This window comes from Pinus tabuliformis, chromosome 9, assembly GCF_031772625.1.
Source record: "Pinus tabuliformis cultivar Carrire ecotype Pingquan chromosome 9, CPIR1, whole genome shotgun sequence".
NCBI classification, from domain to species: Eukaryota; Viridiplantae; Streptophyta; class Pinopsida; order Pinales; family Pinaceae; genus Pinus; species Pinus tabuliformis.
Window position 1 is genome coordinate 1356614774 of NC_142307.1, and position 20006 is coordinate 1356634779.

The window sequence follows — 20006 nt, forward strand, 5'->3', positions numbered from 1 at the left end:
GTCAAGCCTGATATAATCTCTGATGAACTCAAACCACTTGACAAACAAACAAAAGACTTTCATTGTTAGGTCATTTCTGTAGTATTAAGCTATTAACACGGACATTACTTGCAATTTTGTTCCCATTAGAGAGATGTACACTCCTGTATTTTTTTGAACTGGATTTTCCAACACGATTTTTTTAAATGTATCAAATCTAAATCCAAATCCAAATTCGCATACGATAACTATGAGACCATATAATAAGATAAGACAAGATCATTTTAATGTCCAATAAATAACCACAAAAGTAGGTCAAAGGGACCAAAATAATACATACAATGTCAATACAAACTAAGTGTGCCAAGGCATCTCCCAAAATAATGTTAAAATCATAAAGATATTAAGATATAAGATCAAGATGGAGACTAGATGCTAAACATCTAACTAAAAAATGTATAAGATAAGGTGTTTTGGTAAAACAAACAGAATTGAAAAGCTCTGAAAGATTTCAAAACCTTTAAATTTCTCCATATTGAGCAAAAGAGAGAGGATGTCAAGGAGTATTAAAGTCGGCAGCCAAGGATGAGGAAGGGAACTAAGAGGGGCTCACCATCGGAGTCGTCAAGCACTATGAAAAGGCTAATGCACTGGTGAATGATATCCTCCAAGGAGTGAATGGGATTGAGAAGACCTAGTTGTATGACACTAAGGGGATCACAAGAATGAGGGAGATCAATACTCCTAACGTTTGAGGCCAGTGGGAAGAATCTCCTAATAGAAACCTGGCTACTCTGCTAAACCTAATGAGTAGTATGTTAGGAGGGGGGAGCTTGACTCTAGAGCTACTTGGAGTTGGTCTACCTCCTAGTATGGTGGTGTATGTCCTCTAACGGTGTGTATCTTATCACTTGGAATGACAACTCCTCATGTGTCTTGACAAGGTCAAGAGGAAACACAAGGCCTCACCAATATAAGCTTTGCAATATCTTGGGTCTTTGCCAATCAATTGTTGCTCAAATCAAATGACCCGACCAAGAAATATGAGGTGATCCTTCTGAAAGCCTCTAACCGAGGCAAGGCTTGTAAAGACAAATCTGTACTTGAAAACCTCTCTCACAAAGAGACCAAGGCATCTCCAACCAAATTAGCAAAAGAAGGGGGAAAGGGAGCCCTTTGAGTTATGAGGGTGCCAATAAATGAGATTTACCTTTGAATTTGGCTCTTGTAAAAGTCAAGGTTGGAAAATCCTATCCGGTCACGGGAAGTGGTGATCAGTCTCTACCCAAATATTGTGAGAACTCCCCCAAAATGGACCCAAGGGGACCGTGAGGGCATGCATCTATTATTTGCATATGACAAGAGTCAAAGAATAAGGTCCTCTGTCAGCTCCATAAAGTTCTCCAATTACGAATCTGTCTTTGGGCCAGGACTCTTAGAAGGTGCAGTCTAGGTGGTTTGGATATACTGTTTATAAATGTCCTCTCTGATAGCCTAATTCAAGTCCTATTTAGATGGAAATAGGTGTCCTAGTGTGTCTAGTGAGTAGCTGAAAAGGGTCAGACACTCTAAACAGATGGCCATAGAGTTAAGAAGACAAGAAGCTTATGAGAACATGGGCATGCCTAGGGGGGTTAACTTAGGTGATGGCCTTCAGAAAAACAAAGTGTGGGATGGGGATACCAATCCCTCCTGAAAAAATAGTTCCCAAAGATATGAGCATTATGAAGGAATGGCACTAGACAGACCTCAAGGCAAAAGGGATGGACTATGAACTTTGCCCGAACAATGTGTTGGGGGACAATTGCTTGCATCAGATTATGCATCTGAGAAGGAGAGTCTCAATTCTCTCAAACTTGGCCCATCCAATCTAAAGCAAACTCAGCCATTAGATTTTCAACCATAGAGGAATAGATGTCATGAAATTAGTTCTGGAAAATTTGCCTATAAAGGAAGGGAAGTGAACCATATTCCTTGTTGAGTCATGGCTGGAGGGCCTGATGCACACTGAAATGTGGCCCATGAACTGGACCCCAAGTAGGCATAGGCCATGATGATCTCCATGTCTTCCCCCCTCCCCGCCCAAGTAGTAATAAAAACTGAAAAGAGAACTCTTCAATGCAATGAGGATCATAACCTTGGTTTTACCCAAGTTGACTATCAACTACCAAGGTCATATGTGCTGAATAGGACATCAATTTGCCTCTGCAGAAACTGATTGGCATCTAAGAAGGCAGATAATTTAGTTTGCATTCATAGTGCTCTTCATCTTATTGCTCAAAAAGATACAAAGTACAAGGAAGGTACTTCTAAGATATGGAAACAATTCATGGATGACATTATATGTGCGGACAATGAGAGCCAACCAAATGGTCTTGTAGAGCTACAGATTAGTTACAAACCCAACAGAAAGCCAGAACGTAACAGCAACGAATACCTCCAGAGCATCTTAACTGAGAATCTAGAGGATAAAGAAGACTCACTTGTTGGCCTTACTAGTTAGTGACAAGACACTAGTGATTTGTCTCACGAGTAATTTCCGTTGAGCATGTTTTGTAGTTATCTATAAATCTAAAAATAATGACTATAGTAAATTTTGAATCACTGAATCTAAATTTTTGAAAATTAAATCACGTGTAGAACAGAAATTATGAATGTGACATTGTTATTATAGTACTAGATATTATTTCACATTTTAATTATAAACTTTTATATATCGGCATTCATATTTCTGTATACTATTTTCCATTTTAATTTTCAGACATAGTTAAATGTGTATATGTGTGTGTGTCTGTACTGCATCCTCCACATACATACATTTCAAACCTAGGGAACCCGCACCTGCACTCATGCACACTAGCTACCTAGGTAAAGTGATAAATCCCAATCTGACCACATTAAAGTGAATTGCAAAAGCATCAAATAACAACTGCCAAAAATGGACAAAATTGTGAAGAAGATGCACAGAACTTTGAGACTAACAAAAACATATAATGCCATGAAAATTTATATTAAATTATTTTCTTTTCTTTTTTCTATGTGGTTCACAAACCCCGGAGACTGTTGATTGCTATGTCCACGGATTATTTATACCAGGCAGATCCACCCAATGGGATCACTTCCTGCCCACTCAACCACGGAGCCTGACCCCGAGAGTGTCAAGATAATTGAACCTATGACCTCTCAATAGCAAAGGTGCTTTAACGATAGGGACTCGACCAATTGAGCTAACCCTCAGGGCTAAATTTATATTAAATTCTTGCAGCAACAAAGAATACTTACTATGACATGCAATTTAAGATTATATTTGCAGCTCCCTATAAAAATGCATCGAAGAATCATAGATCAAGAGAAACCAAGTTAAATCCTATGATGTTATCTTTACGACTTCTCAGAACTTTGATATAACAAGTCCATTTTGTTTTTCTGCAATTAAAAAAAAAATATATTTGAAGCATACCTGTGGAGAATGCAACACTACTTGAAGAAATCTATCATTTGAAGATTTCCTAACAGCCTCCCCAACCGTTGAAGTCCAAGGCTTTAATTGGCTTTCTGAAACTACCACACGGAAAGCAGTGGTAAAGCTAGCGGTTAGCATGCCTCAAAATATGATGACTAATGATAGTGCCTAACCACTCTAAGATATCTCTGACTATCCATTCTATTAGCTGATTAAAAACCAACATGAAACATGGTATGGGATACGTATATGTGTGTATCAAAACCCATGCTTAAGGAATTTTATGTTAATTTAACTTGGAAATTAAAAAGTAACAAAAGGGTTCTCTGCAAAATTCATTTTATATTATGTAAATTGACCTGAAAAACGATAGCATGATTTATCTAAAAAGGTGAGAATGGCAAACTGTCAAATTTTCCAAAAGGCCCTAGATGAGTGCTGTTCTATGTTTCTCTTAATTAAATAAATCAGATTTGAACTTATTTAATCACATAAATGAATATTTCTAAACATGCAACAATCACACATATGGCTGGAAAAATGAACAGTGGAGCAATAAATGAATAACACACATGCACAGTGATTTTTCCCTTCAAATCAGCTTATCATTCCAATGATCAAAGCTTACAAGGTACCTCCACAGTCTGCTGTAACTTAGCAGCTATACAGTAAACAAAACACTATAGAACAGAGAAGTATAACCTGCTGAAATAGAAGCATGGATATGCAGAAGAAAGAAGACAGCAGCTACTGCTATACAACTATACGATGCTGCTGTCATATGGATTCCCTCTTGCTGTTTGCTACAGCAGATCTACACTTTCTCCTCAAATCCTTAAAAGTTAAATGCACTCTCCTTCTTCTCCTGGTCCCCGCCTCTCTCAAATGTTCTCATGTGGGTTTTCCACTTCTCCCATCTTGTCCTATAGATGCTTTGAGAGAGATAAATAATCTTCTCAATCCTAACAACTAATTTCCCATATCTTAGCAACTAATCTACTCAATCCTGGCAACGACCTTATCTCAACAATGAGGTGTATGGCTAATATTAGAACAAATCTAATTCACTAATGTTCTAGAATATTTCATTTAAATTTCTAATAGTAAGAGAACACGTAAAATTTGACTTTCACATTTATTTATTTAAGTGAAATTACAAAATGGTATTATTTCCCACCTTTACTAAGTAGTCACTAGAAGTTGTCTTGAACTACTTCTAGCATCTTCATACCTAACATTTGCAAGAAGCTCCCGATTGAGCTATATTTCTCAACACAAACAGGTATGAAAGAGAGAAACAAAAAAAAGGCTATCCTTGTAAACATTATTGAATGTTTTTCCCTTTTTGACAATGGTATATGCACTTTTTAACATACAAATTTATGAGATCTAACACCTTGGAGATTGCCCCACAAGAAAAAACAATGCAAGGTAAACTAAGGAAACCTTGCTATATACAGTAATCATTAACAAACAATAGTTTGTCCAATAACCCATAAATGATATCCATGTGATAAACCCTTATAAGAAGTAAGGATTGGCTCTTTGTAACTCAAAACTAAATTAAAATACATTTGCTATAACGGCAAAGTTGTCACAAATGTTCTTGACTCTAGTTATCCTATCTTGAGTGCTTCTTTAGAGTATGTTTAGATTGAAATTTGAATACAGCAAGCATTATATATTTGGAGATGACAATGAAACAAAGTGAATCAAGGAATATGCATGGATATGAATTAAGTAAATAGAAGAGAAAGAAAAAAGAATCACAATAGCATTCGCGAGAACTTGGGAATATCCACATCTCTCTATTCTCACAAGTGCATTTGCTCTATGCTTGCTTTTCCTGTTTATACTTGCATTTTCATAATTTGATTTCCTTTCTTTTGGGCATATCTTATATTTTATGAATCAATTCCTTCTTCTAAATCAATTTTCATTCAAATCCTAAAACTTCTAGAATGCATTGTCGACTATATAATTGCATATATTTCATTGTTATATTCATTCTGTTTCATTTATTTAATCATTTTATTTATTGTTGTATCTCTCACTATTCGATTGTTAGGGTTTTAGCCTAGCCTGATTTGCCTTTGAAAAGAGTCATCTCATGTGGATGCAGCTTGTTGACTACTCAAGTACCTGTAATGTCCCAAACTGGGAAAAACAGTGATATGCAAAGCAAATGACAAATACAACACCAGAAATTTCAAACATTCAGCAAACACCCATGTAAACTCCAGAAATAAGAACCAATTGAGCCATTTTATTAATCAATTGGAGCAAAGTACAATAGTGTGGAAGGAGTGCACCTGGGCTTGCCTCAATGGCAAGCGTGACAAAGCCCAGGTGACAAAATAACAAGCCCAAGTGCTAGAAACAGTTGCTCCAATGATGCTTTGCGCTGCCCCAGAAATTTGCACTATCTACTGGAAAGGAACTGCTGGAAACCCCACCTCCGGTGCTCAGAAAATTCTGCAAAATTAATCTCAAGCTCCTCACCAAAACCCAGAAAGGGTTTGGCTTGGTTTTGACCCCCGAAATTCGGCCCCCAAATACCACGTCCTCCACCAACTGTTGGAAAATACGGTATGCTTGTAACTCACAGAAAAAGCTCCCCAAATCACACCAAAGAGTTGAGATGTTCTTCCCAAAGGTTCTCCTTATTTCCCCTAGCAATCTTCGCTCCCCAACTCGTTCCTCAAGCGCCCACGTGTGCCCAATGAGAGGCTTCTGCGTTGGTTCAGGTTGTTGTAAAGCGTGACGCCCACAAGCAGCAATCTCCAGCTCTAAAACTCCTCCAAAATGTTGATATCACATTGAAGCTCCGTGCCAAAATTATCCCGGCAAGTGCTACCCAGAAGACCCCTGAAACAACCTTTGTGTGCTCCCTTCCTGCGTCCTCCTGGAACACGCACTAGTTGAGCAAGACTGAAAGATAAGCTCTGAAATCCCTCCAGCTCTCCTCCAAAGTGGTACGATTTGACCTCCCTAGGGTGGCACTCGAAGTCCCTCGAAGAAAGGGTGAGTTCTCCGCTTGGAAAACTCAGTGCTAAACAGCAAGTGACCCGGCTAAGCATCTCGAGCAACAAAAGTGAGTTCAATTGACAAAAGACCCCTTGTGAAGATGAGCTCCTCCTATTTATAATTTCGTGGGCCTTCCTTCCCATGTGGGCCCCTCCTCCTTGCCTTTCGACTTCCCTCCAAGGCTATTCGAACTCCTCACTTAGCCAAGTGCGTTTTTCCTATGTGGGTGGCCCCCACATTCCACTAACAAAATAATTCAGCCTCCTTTTTTCCCCTAAGTCCTTAAGTCAAAATTGAGTGGGTTCCATGGTCACCAAAATTATCCAAAATTGTGGGAAATTAAACCTGTAACAAAATAATTTAGGAAGGGACATTACAGTCCTCCCCTCCCAAATGTTGCTTGTCCTCAAGCAACTTCAACGCGGGATGCTCCAATATGTGTTCGTAATGTTCCTAACTTAAACAAATAGTGATATATAAAGCAAAAATGATTTTCAAAACAGAAATTTTTAACAAACAGTACATGCTCATAAAACTCCAGAAGTAGAACCAGCGGAGTCATTTTATTAATCAATGGAGCAAGTACAATAGTATGGATGAATGCACCTGGGCTTGCCTCAACGGCAAGCGTGATAGAATCTACGTGATGAGACAATGATATGAAGTACTGGAAAATGTCTGCTCCTCTAATGCTCTACGCTGGCCAGAAAATTACACAGCTGGCTGGAAAGGAATTGCAATAAACTCCACTTCCGCTCCTCAGAAAATGCTACAAACTCATCCCCAAGCTCCTTGACCAAAACCCGCAAAAACCCAGAAATGGTTTGGCCTGATTTTGACCTCCCAAATTTGACCCTCAAAGGCACTGTGCAATCCCCAACAATTCTGCAATGTCTACTGCAAAGATACGGCTGAAAACCCCACCTCTGGTGCTCAGACAATGCTGAAACATTGTAGTTTGGATCCTTGTCAAAAACCCAGAAAGGGTTTGGGTTGAATCCAACCTCCCAAATTCGGCCTCCAATATGCCCTACGCCCTCCAAGCTGCTCCAAAAAACGGCCTGCAAAGAACCCCAACGAAATCCTCCTCCCAAGCTCCAAAAATGAAGCAATCTCCTCCTCAAATACTTCCCTTAACCTCCCCGAAAAAGTTCAGCCTCAAAGACTGATACTCTACCTCCCACGTGTGCACCAAGTGTTGCCTCTGCGCTGGCCCAGGAAGTGCGAAAGTCACACTGCAAAGAAGCACACTCCTCCAACTCCCAAACTATCCAAAGTGACAACAAACCTCCTATGCTTCCTATCCGGAAAATCTCCCAACCAAACTCCACTGCAAGACACCACAAGCAAACTCAGCCTCCTCTTCACTGCGTCCTCTAGTAATACGCACCACCTGGAGGTGAATGCAACTGTTGGAAACCACAATGGAATCCTCCTACGGAAGAATGAAGAAAAACCTTCCTAGGGTGGCACTCGAAGTCCCCCAAAGAAAGGGTGAGCTCTTTGCTTGAAGAACTCCTGCTAAACAGTAAGTGACTCAGCTAAGAAGCTCGAGCAACCAAAGAGAAATCGATATGCCAAAAGATGAATGAAATGAGGAGAGCTAAGTTCCTTATATAGATTTCGTGGAGCACTTTTCCCTCCAATTTTACCTCCATCGTGGGCCCTCACTTAACCACCACCATGTAAACCAAACTAGGTAGTGCGTATTTCCCTAGTGTGGGTGGCCCTCATGTGTAATTTAACCACAACAAAATAACTTCTCGTAAGTCTAATGGGCTCCACTATCTCCAAAATTGGCCCCCAAAGTGCAATAATTAGTCTTGTTCCAAATTAACTTAAGAAGGGACATGATAGTCCTCCCCTCCCAAATGTTGTTTGTCCCCTAGCAACTTCAGTGATGAATGCTCAAGTATGTGCTCGCCCTCCCAGGTAGCATCCTCATCTGGCAAGCTCCTCCAATGCACCAAAAATTGCTTGTCCTCAAGCAATGCCTGAACAAGCGCCCTCTCTGACTGTGCATCCCCACTGTCGCTGCAAACTTCACCAGGGTCCCAAATATGCTATTGGATAGTCCCTGATAGTTGTACTATCCTATAGTGAAGGAGTCCCTAAATATTAGGATCCCAAGCCAACCTGATCAACGTGGAGCACCCCTTGCTCCACTCACTATCATGTCTGGTATAAATACCAGAAGTCCCCCACGTCATCAGTGACTCGCTAAAGCCTAAAGGAATATTTGAGTGACCTCCCCCTGTAGCAACCAGCTCACCCCTAATGGTCGTTGAGTTGTCTAGTACTGTGATGTCTGGGTCCCATGCTAGCCTCAAAAGGGTGCCACCATGTTGTCGCTATGCCACTCTGGCTCTAACAGACTGCCCATCATGCGCACACTGTATCCTCCTCTCCTGGAACCCGATGGTGGAATACTGATAGAGGCGAGACACATCTTGCCAAGACATCTCCATGACGCCAAAGCCTACCCATCCAAATCTAACTCTGAAATTGTGCAGCAACAAAGAAAACCTACCTCGCCAGTCGATGAAGGCCTCCGTGTACCCCCATGTGCCAACCCAAAAGTGAACTAGGTCACTCTCTGCCATGACTCTGCTCATCATGAGACAGAGTGAATTATCAACCAAATAGATCCCCAGACCTGTTGTGACATAGCTCTCACAGTTATTAGAATCCATCCGTGCCCCATCACTGGTCCCTGCGTGCAATCAATGTATATGCTCCATATATCACGAACTAATCTGGTGCATGCTAAATTGCCTTGTGTTTGCCACTGCGTAGTACTGATGACTGCTGGAAACTGCATGTGCCAAATAGCTACCCCCTAAATGCAGCCAATAGATGGGTTTCTGATACTCGCAATCAACTCAATGTATGTGGATCCATCCTGCTCCTGCCAACCATCACCACTAAGTCTGCCATCCACCCTCTCGGTAATGTACCAATACAATGTCTGGAGCCCGGACACCCACTGGAAAATTGCCTCAATCATACACAATATCCCCTGCTCATGCAGGATCCTGACATGCCTTGTGGAAAGAGTGGCACATGTCTCCCCCGTGACCAGCTCCCCAGGTATAGGCTCAGTGATGAACAATATGCCACCCCTGCAGAAGATCACCTCATCTCCCAGCCTGTGGCTATCAACTCGCACACCGACCCTGCTCCTCCACTGGAGAATACCTATCGTGCCCCTAAGGCACTGAATCTCATAGTGTTGTCTCAGGAAAATATCCCAAGTCTTGTTATCCACACTATGGGTTTGGATCGAACACAAGGCTCCCCTCAACTGCATGTGGTGCCAACGAGTGGAAGATGTGTGGGTTCTGATGGGTAAGATCAAGAACTCGCGTGGACACTCCCAACCCATCCCATGACCGATCCGCTCTCCCAACCTGGGTATGTCCACCCCAATGACATGCCTGACATCCTCGTCAAGGAATCTCCCTGCTAGTAGCACTCCCTCAGTCCGTAGTGAAACCCTGCACACTACTGCATATAACCATGTATCCTTGTGTCTCCTGGCATACAACTGCACCCAATCACACATCTTTGTGCACCGCCCGACCCTGCTACATGCTACTGCATCATCCTGGATCAACTGGTATCCCTCATGTATTAATGTGTCCATCACTCTATGAGGTAATGCACTAATATGTGAACCGCTCCTCCTACACCACGATGCAACCCTACACACCACTGCACACCTCTGTGCTCCTCTGCATACTGTTGTGCATCGTCGCATACCCCTATACACCCCTGGATATCAAGGTCTAAGACTGAGTCCATAGGCAACATCTCGCATCCTCTCAGGATCACCATCTCTACTACCACTCTGTTGGTAAGCCCTCCACGATGTGAGCTATATCTCCTCATCTGCCCAGATAGACCTAAGTGGCCTAACTCCTCACAAGCTAATGGGAGTGATACTATTGTGCCTAGCCTTAGTAGCTCCTGCGTCCCATATGTCAATAAGAGAGCATTGTCTCCATACAATGCCCTGTCTGATAGCCTGTTGATGCCACCTCCTCCTACCAGCTCCTGCCAGAGTAAGCTAATCACCCTGTGACTCCACGCACAGTCAATATGCCAAGACAACTCATGAAATTTGTCTGCTTGCCTGTCAAACCATCCTGTCACTAGTGCTGACTGGGGCTCTGATGGAGATCTGAAAATGTGTGTGCGCCCAAGCGTCAAATCCATCACATAGCTACTACCATCACCTAACAACTCTATGATGTGATGGGAAATCCCACTTGGATCCCAAAAACAATCTGGCCCTCGAGTCCCTCTGGTAATTCTTAGCCTCTGTTTAACTGTGGCCATGGATGTATCCAATCGCCTAGCCTGGTCCATCGGGTACCATCCAATCCCAAAGAAGGGATCGAATGTACAATCCCATGTGGAAGAAACAAGCCCTACAAGATGATATGGTGTCATACTCAACTCACGTCGCTCAATCCTGCTAACCTGGCGATCCCCTTGGGTATGTCTAGAGTCTAAACAACTCTGCCTTCCTCAACCCAATGCGTAAGGGTGGGATAATAATGTTGTAGATCCCATCAGTGTGCCTCTGAAGCGAACTGTGTTGAAAACTCGACGCATGGCCTCTCTGTTGCCCCTCATCAATGGCTAGCCCAAAGGATGGTTGCACATCCTCCTCCATCATGGACTCAACATGAGCCTCCAACTGCTCCTCCATAGACAACCCAACACGCAAGACATGCTCACCAGTCAGCTGCAGGTGATTGTCGTCCGGCAACTCTGTCATGGACCTAGAGGCCTTTGTACTTATCGGCTCCTCAACAATGGTGGAGTTGTCTTCCGGCACCTCATCAACCTGTGGTGTGTTGCTATCACCTAAGAACTCAGTCACAACCCCAGATACCTCGTCAATGGATACCTCAACAATGGATGATGCCTCATCAATGGGTGTATGCTCAACTGTCTCCTTGCCAACCATGGCTCCTTCAACTACTCTTTCATCTTCTTCCTTAATACTCCTCATCATCCCTGCAAAATCCCACTAAATCTCCATTGGTTTGTGCATGCCCCTTAGTTCACAAAATTCCCAAAAAGAGAGGGACGCCTGAATGCCATGACCCAGTGATTGGTATGCCCTCCAGTTTGCTCCCAATAACTCCACATCAGTTGCAATCATGTCTGGATTCCCAATTGTGGAATGAATCAACTTCTCCCCCACATCAACCATCATTTGTTGCAACCTAATCACCTCATTCAAGGTTACCACCATGTTGTTTGATTCTAATATTTCCCACCGGCTGAGCCAAGATTATAGCTCTGATACCACTGTAATGTCCCTAACTTAAACAAATAGTGATATATAAAGCAAAAACAATTCTCAACACAGAAAATTTTAACAAACAGTACATGCGCATAAAAACTCCAGAAGTAGAACCAGCTGAGCCATTTTATTAATCAATGGAGCAAGTAAAATAGTATGGATTAATGCACCTGGGCTTGCCTCAATGGCAAGTGTGACAGAATCCAAGTGATAAGACAATGATATCAAGTATCGGAAAATGTTTGCTCCTCTAATGCTCTATGTGTTGATTTTAGGTAGCATCGGATGTGCTCTAGCTCCGAAATTTTGTGGAGGTGCTAGAATACATGAGATCTCCAGAACCCAGAAATAGTTTGGAGAAATTCCACCCGAATGAGGAGTTATTAAAATAATTAATATTTTTAATGGGTTCCTAAGTCTAAACTTAGGAAAATAAAAATATTAATGGGTATTAATAAGAATATGGGTGAGAAACTTCTAAGTGACGAGGATCAAGTATGTTTTAATCGTAGTCGTTGATTAGGGACTTAATCTCAGTTGTTGATTCATCAATAGGAAAAGTATAAGAGGAGGCTTGAGGGTTAGTTGGAGATACACTTGAGAGATCAGTCAATTCGATTTTTTTGGGGCGTGGTTTGTTGAGAAAATCAAATAGGTGATCTGAGTTGCAGTGAGAGAGGCAATTCGGCAGAGGGAATTCAGTCCAAGGTCGAGAATATATAGCAGAGAGGCAGAGCAGCACCAGGAGAGACAACGCAGAGGGAGAGCTCTGACGTAGTGACACAGAGGGAGAGTTTTGACGCAGTGTCGCAAAGGGAGAGCTCTTACACAGTGATGCAGGGGGAGAGCTCCGACGCAGTGATGCAGTGTCGCAGTGTCACAGATGTCGCAGAGGGAGAACTTTGACACAGTGACGCAGGGGAGAGCTCTGACGCAGTGTTGCAGTGACGCAACTCCTAGAGGAGGTGACGCAATTCCAGTGCAAAGCTTGGAGCAACCAGCACTGGCCAGCGCTGGGAACAGCGCAGTCACCTCTGGGGTTTGTTCATTTGTCTCTGGATAGAGATACTTCTGCCGGGTTTATTCTCTGTTGGGTGAGTTGGATTTGGCACCTTAGTTGTATTCAGAAATCTGCTTAATAAGACAAACCCTCTATATGTTGCACCGGTTTTCCCGAATTGGGTTTTTTTGGGGACGATTGTCCAAAAATAATGGTGTCCCTTGTGTATTTGTCTCATTTCATTTCAGTTCATGATCTGTATGTATGTGTAGTCTGCAATAGTGTTTTCATCACTATTTAAATAATTAAATAACTTGTTGAATGTAAAAACAAGTAGGAGATGGTAAACCAGTGATTGCAGTAGGATTTATGATTTACAGCAGGAGCACTCACAAAAAGAGCATGAGTTGGGGCACAAAATATTTAAACTGGGGACATATTTGAGACACATGAGGGTCACAGTGAAAGCTCTTTTCAAACTAGATGAACTGAATGCACTCCTTTCCAAAGTGAGCCAATTATAAGGGAAGAAACTAATTTGGGCTCTAAAACCAGCTATGCTTGCTCTCATACAACCCAAGTTCTTGGAGGAACCTTGTGAAGGGGTTAGACTCCCAGTTGCATCTTGTCTCAGTAACATCATGAGACTGACCGCACCTATACATCCTTTCAATGATGATGTTATGATGAGAGTTTTCAAGCTAATAGTAGAGACTTTTCAGGACTTGAACAACAGTGCAAGTTCTACCTTCGGGAAGAAGCTTGAGGTTCTATATATCATTGCCATGGTTAGAACATATGAAATAATGTTTGATCTGGGGTGTGATGACTTGATCCATCAGAGGTTCTTATGCTTCTTTAGCATTAAGAAACATCATCTGACACAGTCAAAACCAACATGTTGTCCATTTTGTCTTCAGTTATGGGAGACTGTGATGCCATTTGCAAGAAGATGCAATCTGAGTTGTTGGCCATTTGGAGGAAGGAACAGTTGATTTCACCTATTGCTTATGAGCTAGCCAAAAGGTTGGTTGAGCAGAACATTGTGTTGTTCAGAAGACAGATGACCAAGGAGGAGTTGCTCAGGATTGGAGGACCATGTAGCAAGAATGAGTTAAGAAGGAGGGGTCGTTGCTTCCTCTACAAAGAACCTTGGGGACCTGACCACTCATGCTTGAGAGATGCAAAGGAGATGGCAGAGGTAGAGTAGGAAGATATTCCTTCTATCTTTCAAGATGAGGACTCTTCTTTGGATGAGTCTGTGGGGTCATACGAGGATGCCTCTAGGGAGCATGAGCAGTCATGTGGAGTTGCTAACAGCAAGCCAAATTTATATTCTAGTTTGTATGGTGAGCTGTTAGTGGACCCTATGGGAGACATTCGGGATGATGAGTCACCAATGATGATTCAACAGGAGCAGCATATGGTGGAGCATGAGTCAGCTCAAGGAGATGATATGCATAGTATGCATGATGAGCCTTTTGGGGAGAGCCAGTTGGAGGTTCATGTTGAGCCCATGAGGGAGGAGGATGAGTAACCATCCTTGGGCCCAACCATTGATGAGGGGTGGGCAGATGTACAGACAGCTAGCAGGGTGGCAGTACTTGCAAACATATGTCCTCAGGAAGTGCAAGGGTCTGACGGATAGTTTTGCAAGAGTTTGGTAGACTAGAGGAGCGTGGAGTTTTTACCCAGATGAGGGTGGATTTTTTTGAGATGGTGGTGCATCCATCTTTGGGCCAACCCACTGATGAGGTGCAAGTACTTGCACAGGCGGCTAGCAGAGCTACAGCTCTTTCAGGGAGCATCCCTCTCGAGGAGTACATAGACAGGGCTTGTAGCACATCTTGCCAACTTTTGCCTATTATAGAGCAAGGGGCGGATTTCCTTAGACAAATCTTGTTGATTGACCAGATAGAGCATCCTAAGTTGAGCAGGGACCCATATCAACCTAGTCGACTTGTTTCTTACACAAGTGCTCGTGCATTGGATTGGTGAGAGATCATGAGTTGGTACCCTATTGATGGAGTATCATTTTTAGTCAGGAGCATTGCACTACAAGAGCCCTTAGATGTAAGGGATACCACATGCTCCAGTTGGCAGCAGGATGTAGACTAGCCACTCATAAGTATTTCAACACAGCATCAACATGGTGAGATTGACTTTGGTCTATTCCAAGGGTTGGATTGGAGAGAGGTGATGAGTTGGTACGCGGTGCATGGAGTAGCACTCATGGTTGGAGTTATAGCACAACAGGAGCCATGGAGCATTAATACTTGTTCGGGGTGGCATTGGTATCCAGAACGATTGGTTGATGACAAGTTCAATCAAAGATTGGTTAGGGATTTAGGCATTGAGGGGTCCATTAATGGTGGGTTGACACAGGGGCATACCATCACACAGTGGTTTGTATGGGATCCAGACATTGGGTCTCAGTTACGTTGGGTCGCCGAACTGGTCCACAAGTTTGGATTGCTTGAGGGCAAGCAATCTTGGGGCAGGAGGATTTATAATATTCCTTTTTTTGGTGTACCTTATGGCATGGATAGGATGGACTTTCAGAGTTGGGGGCAAAAAGGTCACAAGTGCAGGTTGACGTCCTCATCGGGCCCAAGGGCTTTTGGAGTGGTTTTGAGGAGTTTTTATGAGGTCTAATGGCATTTGCTTGGTATATTCCATCATCCGCACAGTTTGCCTTTCATTTTGTTGCATTCCGACAACTTTCAAAAAACAGAGTTATTAATGGGCCTGACTCAATTAATTACGCTTAAGGTGGCATTTCGGGAGGAATACTTGGAAGAACACCTTAGTGTAATAGCTTGTTGGAACCGGAACGAGAAGATCTACAGGACGGGATGGTTAGAAGTGATTTTTAGTGACTTGAGGAGGCATGGTGGCCAATTTACCCTTTTCCCACATTAAAAATAATATTTTAATTGAAATAAAAGAGGGAAAAGTGCTCCATGATTAAAATAATAATAAAATAGGAGGTTCTAGAGGGGTCCATCAGATTTATAAAAGAGGAGGAGGCGGCCATTAGAGGACATCTTGGATTTGACATTTCTTCTTGTATGAGAGGTTGAGAACCCGGTTCTCTACTTCATTGGTAGCCCCAGGACGGAAACCCTCAGGTATGTTGTTGAGTGTTGGAAAAAAACCTAACTCTCTTTGAGGACACTTCATCCAGGAGTTTCATAGAGCTTCAGGGATATTGGAGTGAGGATCATTCAGGTCCTCAATTGGTGCTTCATTGTCTTTCAGTTGATTTAGTGGCAGTTGTTGTTGGAGGGAGAGTGCAGCAGTTGTGGAGTTTTGAGAGATCAGGATCAGCATATCAGCAGAATATTTGGAGGTCCACTCAGCTATCATCTTTCCTATTTTGTCTCAAATATTTCTAGTTGTACTTTGCATGCTATATTATAATAAATGAAGTTGGGTCATTTCTTGTGCTGCATTTTTTGATGTTATTTGAGTTTTTGGGTTTACTTCTGCAAATTGTCAATGTATTTGTCATGCTTATATAATTTCTGGGTTGCTATTTGCTGGTGCATTTTGGGGCAATTTCATGGGTTTTGGAGAAAATGCCAGTATAAAATTTTATAAAGAAAATTCTTAGGAAAATACCACAAAATTCCCGAAAAGGATATTACAAGCTCCCAAGTACTTATTAGGTTTCTTTAAGGGATATTGTTTTGCTTGCAACATATTTGGTCACAAAGCTATTGATTGCAATAGAAGGAATATGAAACAAACATATTATGATTCCTCAGCTCCATTTTCTAGTCATATAAGATGTTATGCTTGTAACAAGTTTGGGCATGTAGAAAAAGAATGCAGGAACAAATCAATGGATCTTCACAGACAACATGGCAAGCAACTAGATAAGAACATTGTTACCAAAAGACTTGAGAAAGATGGATCCACCAACACTTCTCATAATAAGCAGAAAGAAGAAGAACAGATAAGGTGTGGCCTTGCTCTTTGTTCATTTGAAGATGAAGATGAATGGTACATAGACAACAGATGCTCTCATCACATGACTGGAGATAAGGACAAGTTTGAATCTCTCAATAAAAACTAAGATGGTAAAGTGATTCTTGGAAATAACGCTCCAGCAAAAGTTCTAGGAAAAGGTAAAGCCAAACTTGATAAGTATAGAAAAGCAGTTGATGCATTGCTAGTTCAAGGGCTAAACCAAAATATTCTAAGTGTAGGTCAATTAGCTGACAATGGATTCATAATTGTGTTTACATCAACTAAATGCAAAGTTATAGATGAAGAAACTGGAAAGGTTATAGCAAGAGGATACAGAAATCCAGATAAATTGTATGTGCTAGTACAGAATTCAAAAGGAAATGGAAGTGATAGTTCCTCTTCTTTAAAGTCAGAATAAAAGAAGATGCTCTCTACTGCAGTCCATTACTCTTATGCAGAAGTAAATGTGAGGCACATAACCTCATGGAGAACAAGTGATAATTATCAGGTCCACAGGATCAATAAGAAATGATCTCAGAAGGAGCTATGCATGTGTATCTAGATGATGATACCCATGATGTTTTTGATATTTTGGTAATGTTTATATTACTGACAGTACATCTAATGAAGTAACAGTGAACAGGAACAAACAAATCATATTCAAGGGGAGTTGTAGTTATTAAAAATCAGCAGTTTACTTTCTGTACATGGATCACATGAAGGATAGTCGCATATATACACGACTTTTGATCTAGACAGTCGCATATGTTTCTCTGAGATGAAGAAACAATGGAACAAACTCAGGGGAAGCTTTTGATATGCTTCAATCAGTTATTAATGGCTTTCTGGTTCTGATATTAACTTGTTGCAGATTGTTAATAATGTCCTTATGATAGGAATGATGTTGGTTCATGATGGGGTTGCAAAACTTTATATTGTTGCTGATATGATGGCTCTTTAATGCATTTGCTGATTGATGAGATGGATATGATCAGATTTAACAGTGAATAGTTGGCACAGATTCAGGGGGAGAATTTGCTATGCTTCTAAATGGTCCATTGTTGGCATTATGGTTTCTTGTGCGTTTCTTGTTGCGTGATGATGTTTATGATGAGTACATATCATGTTGATGTATAGTTGTTACTACGGTTGTCGCTGAAGATACATATGTTGTTGTCATGAGTTATCAATGATGCATGGTTTACATGAGATAAAGTTATGGATGATGACTTACACTTGGTGAAAATTGGTTAATGTTATGAAACCAACTCACAAAAAGATAGAAAAGATAGATAAACGCCTTCAAAATAAGCCTCTTCGAGGGGGAAACCTCCTTTACATTACATAAATGAACAATTCTTGGATAATACAAATGACAAGACCTCCTTTCGATATATAGGAGTCTAAGGGGTCAAAATATAATCAGAGCCGACAACAATAATAATGTAAGGGCACAATAATAACAACAGTGGGTTTCTATGGGGCACAATAATAACAATATTGGGACTACATGGACACAACAATATAATAAGGGGTTGTACTAATAACAATAAGGGGTTACACTAGTACTATAGGGACCTAACATGCCCCTTTTCTTCAAAAAGTGTTGTCCTCAATGCTTTAGTAGTTCTTGATGCTTTTGTATAAAATTCTTATCCTTCCATGTGGAATCTTCAGTGGGTAAGTTCTTCCACTTAATGAGATACTCTGAAATTGATCAATTTCGTAGCTGTCGGGTTCTTGTTTCTGTGACTGCTCCAGGTTCCAATATGATTTTTCCTTCCTCGTCAAGTTTTGGCAATATTGTTTGAACTGGGATCTTCTGCAACTTTTGAATGAGTGGCCACACTTCTTCGTCCTTCTTCCATTCATCCCTTGCTTCGTTTATCCAATCTGGTTGGATAATAGAAATAGCACAAAACAATGCTTCCACATCCTCATCCTTTCTTGAGAGTGCATCTACAACAACATTTTTCTTCCCCTTTTTGTAGATGATTTCAAAGTCATAACCCAACATATTTGTGACCCATTTTTTTTGTTCTTCTAAAGATAATCTTTGTTCCAAGAAGTATTTAAGACTATCATGATCCATTTTTACCTTGAAGTGTCTTCCATTAGGTAAGGTCGTCATTTCTTAAGTGCATGTAGTATTTCCAACATTTCCTTCTCATAAATAGCTTGCTTGAGATGTAGCCATAAAAATACCTAATCACCTACATCAAAACTTCTTTCACTGCGATGTTGATCTGCTTGTTGTTTCATTCGATTCTGCACCAGAGTGGTGTTATCCTTTAAAAGTTGGATAACTTGTTGTTGATGCTTGATGTGACCTTTCACAGCTTGAATCTTTTTCTTCTTGATATGTTCTTCTATCTTGAGAGTTTAGGAGTGGTAATTTCTTCCAATGCATTACAAGATATGGTCGGATTCATTTCTTGATGCTCGATGTGATCTTTCACTTCATAAACATTTTTCTTCTTGATATGTCCTTTTATCTTGATAGTTTGAGTGGTAATTCCGGTCAATGCATTACAAGATATGGTTGGATTCATTTCTTCTTTCTCGATGTGATCTTTCACTTCTTGAACCTTTTTCTTCTTGATATGTCCTTCTATCTTGAGACTTTGAGAAGCAGTAATTCTTGTCATTGCTTTACAAGATATGGTCGGATTCATTTCTTCTTTCCCTGGGGTTGGTTCCTGGTGTATATCCTCTTCTTTTGATGTTTCTTGATCATTTTCTTTCTCTTCTTCATAATCTATGTAAAATAATTTCTTCTCAGCACACTTATGACCTTTAGTGTATTTGCTATCACAATTGTAACAAAGCCCTTTTTCTCTTTTTTCTTCCAATTGTTGTGGTGTAAACCTTGTAGGTTGTGGAAGGCTAGGAGAAAAAATACTTCCATAATTATAGTTGTGAGTGGCAGGATTTTTTGTTTCCATAATTTCGCTTTCAATTTTTCTTGCCAACCTGAATGCCTTCTCCAATGAATCAGGTTCCCAAAGACGAACCTCATGTTGAATGTTATCCTTTAAAGTCCCTATGAAGACATCAATCCTCTGCTTCTCTGGAACATCATTTACCATTATATTCAATTTTTGAAAGTTCTCAATATGCTCTTCCATTGAACCTTTTTGTTTGAGATTTATCAATTGGCTAAAAGAAGGTGTTGCTCTTTGTATCCTCATAATGTGCTATCATTTCCTCCGTGGAAATTGACCACATGACAAGTGGTTTAC

At 41.1% G+C, this 20006-nt stretch overlaps 1 protein-coding gene across 3 annotated transcripts in view; it reads right to left on the minus strand.

The window, feature by feature from the left end:
* AGL26 (tRNA (cytidine(34)-2'-O)-methyltransferase) overlaps window positions 1-20006 on the minus strand; it is a 229321-nt gene that overhangs the window by 197218 nt on the left and 12097 nt on the right. For 2 of the 3 annotated variants that reach the window (XM_089439429.1, XM_089439431.1), the window contains exon 2: window positions 3440-3540. In XM_089439429.1, coding sequence (XP_089295555.1) covers window positions 3440-3540 — 101 coding nt within the window. The remainder of the gene's footprint in view (window positions 1-3439; window positions 3541-20006) is intronic. The other variant, XM_089439430.1, reaches the window with a different exon arrangement.